This window comes from Vigna angularis, chromosome 8 (genome assembly GCF_016808095.1).
Source record: "Vigna angularis cultivar LongXiaoDou No.4 chromosome 8, ASM1680809v1, whole genome shotgun sequence".
NCBI lineage: Eukaryota > Viridiplantae > Streptophyta > Magnoliopsida > Fabales > Fabaceae > Vigna > Vigna angularis.
This window is the reverse complement of record NC_068977.1, coordinates 29515672-29519713: the sequence shown is the minus strand read 5'-3', so window position 1 is coordinate 29519713 and position 4042 is coordinate 29515672. Positions and strand designations below refer to the sequence as shown.

The 4042-nt window shown below is 30.5% G+C and overlaps 1 protein-coding gene across 1 annotated transcript; it reads right to left on the bottom strand.

Annotated features, from left to right (window-relative positions):
• Positions 1-355: 355 nt before the first annotated feature.
• Positions 356-3745, bottom strand: LOC108345909 (F-box protein PP2-A13). Its single transcript, XM_017584757.2, has 3 exons — positions 3098-3745; positions 2764-2882; positions 356-1321 (listed from the first exon to the last, which is right to left on the bottom strand). Exons 1-3 carry the CDS (start codon positions 3434-3436, stop codon positions 886-888), a joined length of 894 nt encoding a protein of 297 aa, XP_017440246.1. The 5' UTR covers positions 3437-3745; the 3' UTR covers positions 356-885.
• Between the last annotated feature and the right edge of the window lie 297 nt (positions 3746-4042).

Below are 4042 nucleotides of genomic sequence, written 5' to 3'. Positions count from 1 at the left end.
AATATCATTCCTTAAGATAATAAAAAACTTGAATCACTACCTTTAGTAAACAAAGAATAATTAGATTTAAATTATTTATAATTGTGACAGAGTATAGTATTACTAAAGTGGGTAAACCACCTTCTTGAAGCTTGTTAAGGCCATATATACACTCCACAATAAATTTTTAGTTCAAAATTTGTTGATGTGACAAGTAACGTTGTTACAAATAAACACATGTGATAACTCAGTTTGTCATGTCAACAAATTTTTAACATTGTTTGACAATAAATTACATTCATTTATTAATTAAGTTTAAAAATGAAAATGATCCCAAATTTGGAAAGATGTTAAATTATTATTACAAGTTACTTCGTATAAAACCAAAATACAACCTGAATACTATTTCACACATTTAAATTTATTTACAAAAAAAAAAAAAGTAAAAAAAAAGTAAAAAAAAAAACACAGCTGCACCAATATTATGACACCCAGTACAACAACAGCCTTGCTACAAGTAACTCCTCTTCCCAATTCGTGTTCAGGACTTCCTTTATGACAAAAATAGGGTGCCCCAAGTAATTCTTCCTTTTTTTTTTTAATAAAAGACCCGACAATCTGAAAAATATAAAATAATAAAAATAAAATCTAATTAAACAAGCCTAGACCTAATTTTCCTCTCACAAAAGTGATTAACTGAAAACACAATACCAAGTATACTTTCCCCAAAGTAAAAGTGCTAGTAACACCTTCTTTTCAACTTACTCTCTTAATGGTTAAAATTGATTAAGAACTACAAAATCGAGAAAGAAAAAAAAACTCACTAAATAAAAGATTTTCAACTTTTCTTTAATAATTTTTAATAAATTTCAATCAATAAGAGAGTATGTCCAAAAAAATGTGTTCCTAACATTTCTCCCCCTTAAACTGTTTCAGCCTTTCTGAAAACTCCTTTGGGCAAATCACTACCCCATCTATGCAAAGCCCACCTTTGGTGTGCGTGCAATCAATTTGGGCCAAAGAAAACTTGATATTTGTTGGCCCATTGGGCTTCTCAACTGCAAAGTCCCCAACATGATAGTGGGCCCATTCTCCAGGCCCACGCAGATAGGACTGTGAGAGTGAACTCTGGCCGTCAGATGTAGATAGCTGAAATCTGACGGGCTTGATGTCCCATCCATGAACTTGGTCAAGGTTGCACACTCTCCGGCCCAATCTCTTTGTGGGCTTCCCCAATTGAAGCTTGAAAAATACACTATAGTTTCCCTTTGGAAACTCAAACTCTAGCTCTCCTATTACTTCAACCCACCACATTTGTTGAAGATATGCAACACTCTTAAACCTGCATCATTAAAAAATGTTAAACATATAAAATACATCCATTTTAGTAAAAGAGAAACAATATACAAAAAAAATAAAAAGATTTCTGCTATTTTTTTTTTCATTTTCAACTGAGTTTTCTTAAAATTCACGTCCCAACTCGAAATTTATAGTTACAAGTCCGTTTAAGTATATTTTGAAAACAAATAGAGAAAAAATACATAAAAATCAATGGAAAATCCAAACTCATTTTATTTACTGCTTTTTTTTATATTTTAAAATATATTCATTTATATTAATTTTAATGTTTTAAAATATTTTATAATTTTTTTAATATATTAAAAAATTAAAAACAGAAAAACAATACGAAGAATTAGAATCTAGAATTCAAACAAAAGATGTTTATGTTGTGGTCGGATATATATTGAACTACCATAAGTTAAGCCTACATATACAATGTTAATTAATTAATAGTACTTTTCATGGAATAGAAGTCCTTTTTAGCAATTACAGAATATCTTATTAATGCAAGTTGCTTGCTTTGTTGTTCTTTTTATCTAAAAGATGCTGACTAGGAAGAGTTAGTTGACAATAGTCTAAGTTTTAATTATTGATTTATTACTTTTCCAAAACGTCCTTCTCAATCTATTTTTATAGCATTCCCTAAGTGCAAATTGCTTGCACTTTTTTTCTTTAATTTTCATATAAGATGTGAATGGCTGACTAGGACGAATCGCTTTCGTTAATATGGTAAAGCAAATTGCCAAAACCTATTACAAAACAAGGTTCCTCCCTAAAACTTTCCTGTTTCTATCAATACGGTTCAAAATGAGAAATTTCTATGACATATATAAACTGCAACACACTCAAATAAAAAAAAAAAAATATTAAATTAAAATATTAATTTTTTATTCTTGAAATACCTAAAATAGCTACTATTCTCGTAAAATAAACGTTTTTTATGTTTTTTAATTGTATTATTATACGACGGAGGCGCCAACTGCACAAATACGGCAAGAAAAAGAGTTTTGGATTCCATGTGCTGGCTTTGGATTTGTTCAAAAATTCGAAAATGACTTTAACCCAAAAAAATAAAAAGACTCCACTTTTAATTTTACCTCATCATGAAGAAAACAGACTTAATTTTGATCGCAACAACAACTATAAGAAAAATAAATTATATAACAAAAAAATACACAACCAAACCCATTTTTCATCAGAATTCAGAAGCATTTTACAACCTTAATTGCATATATTGAAGTTTCAGTTTCACGTTTTTAGTTATTTTTTGTGTTGGGTTTAATTATATATATACACTTATTAATAATATATAAAAATATACATGTATATTTTTTAACATAATTGCAATGGTAAATTTCATATAAAATAAATAAAATTCATAAAAATAGAAAAAAAAACTAAGTATTTGTTTAATTTTTGATTACATAGATAAGAATATCTCACCTGGATTCCTCAGTCGGAACATAATTCCAATATCTTCTATCATCTATTCCTGTAATCTTGAAGGCTTTTGAAGAAATGAACAAACAAACTTGTGCACTGCATCTGTCAAGCCAAATCTCCTAAATTGACCACAAAGGAACAAATCAAACTTCTCAATGCAATGAAAAGAGAGAAAGAAATCGGAAACAAGATGAAGAAAAGTGATGAAATTGGAAAGACAACATCTGTATTAACTAATCATCAATCAATCTAAGATTCAGTGGTTCGGTTCCTCAACATCATCAAATTTGATGTCGAAGAACGAAATTACTAAATTAAGTAGTGATGGAATTACCTTGGTGCCATGATCGAAGAAATTGGGTGTGCATAGTTTGGCATAGATCTCTTTCTTGGTGATGGAAGAAAGATTGGTGTGTTGATCAAGTACTTTGTTGAGAAGGAATTTATAGTTTGAGGGCAACTTAGATTCCCAGACAAAGTCAGCAGAAGAAGCTCTGTGGAAGGTCTTGTTCACTCTGGCCAATGTGCAAATCTCTTGTGGATCAAAACTCATCATGAGAGAAGAGATGCAATTCTCAGGAACATCATCAAGGGTTGTCGTCTGTGGGGAGGACAAAGAAAAGGTGCCAACTTCATCATTTTCTGTGGCACTTGTGGAAACACCAGCCCCCATGATTGATTATGCAGAAGAAATTGAAGTTTGGATTGGAGAATTGAAGAGTATGGTGAAAAGGGTTTGTTCTTGATGCTGTTGATTTTGTTGTTGTTGTTGTTGATTTGTTGTGTTAGATAGTTCAGTGGTAAAGGAGGAGGTGATAGAGCATAAGAGAGAAAGAAGGAGAAAGTGAAGGTGTTTCCATGTAGTTTTATTGAGAGTTTTGGATTAAAGAAAGGGTTGTGGGAAGCTCAGTTTTTGGCTTATAAGAAAGACACTTGTGGTGTGGAATCTTGAGGCAAAACTTATAAATAAAGTGAAAATTATTTGGTCATTCTTCTTATTTTGGCACATGAAAAAAAAGAAATGGTGATTAAAAGTGGACGTGTCCATGAGTGTGAAAGAATATCATATGGGGTGTTGATTAATTGTATCCTAATATATATTCATTCTGTGTGGAGACGATGGATGCCCTATATTCTCTCTCATATTTCATGAATTTCGTTTTCTTTTTTCCAATTATTATGATATAGAATATAAATTATGTTTCTATCCCAATTCCAAGTAAATTCTGATACTAATAAAATATACACTTAATACTTTGAATATATGGTAATTGATGTT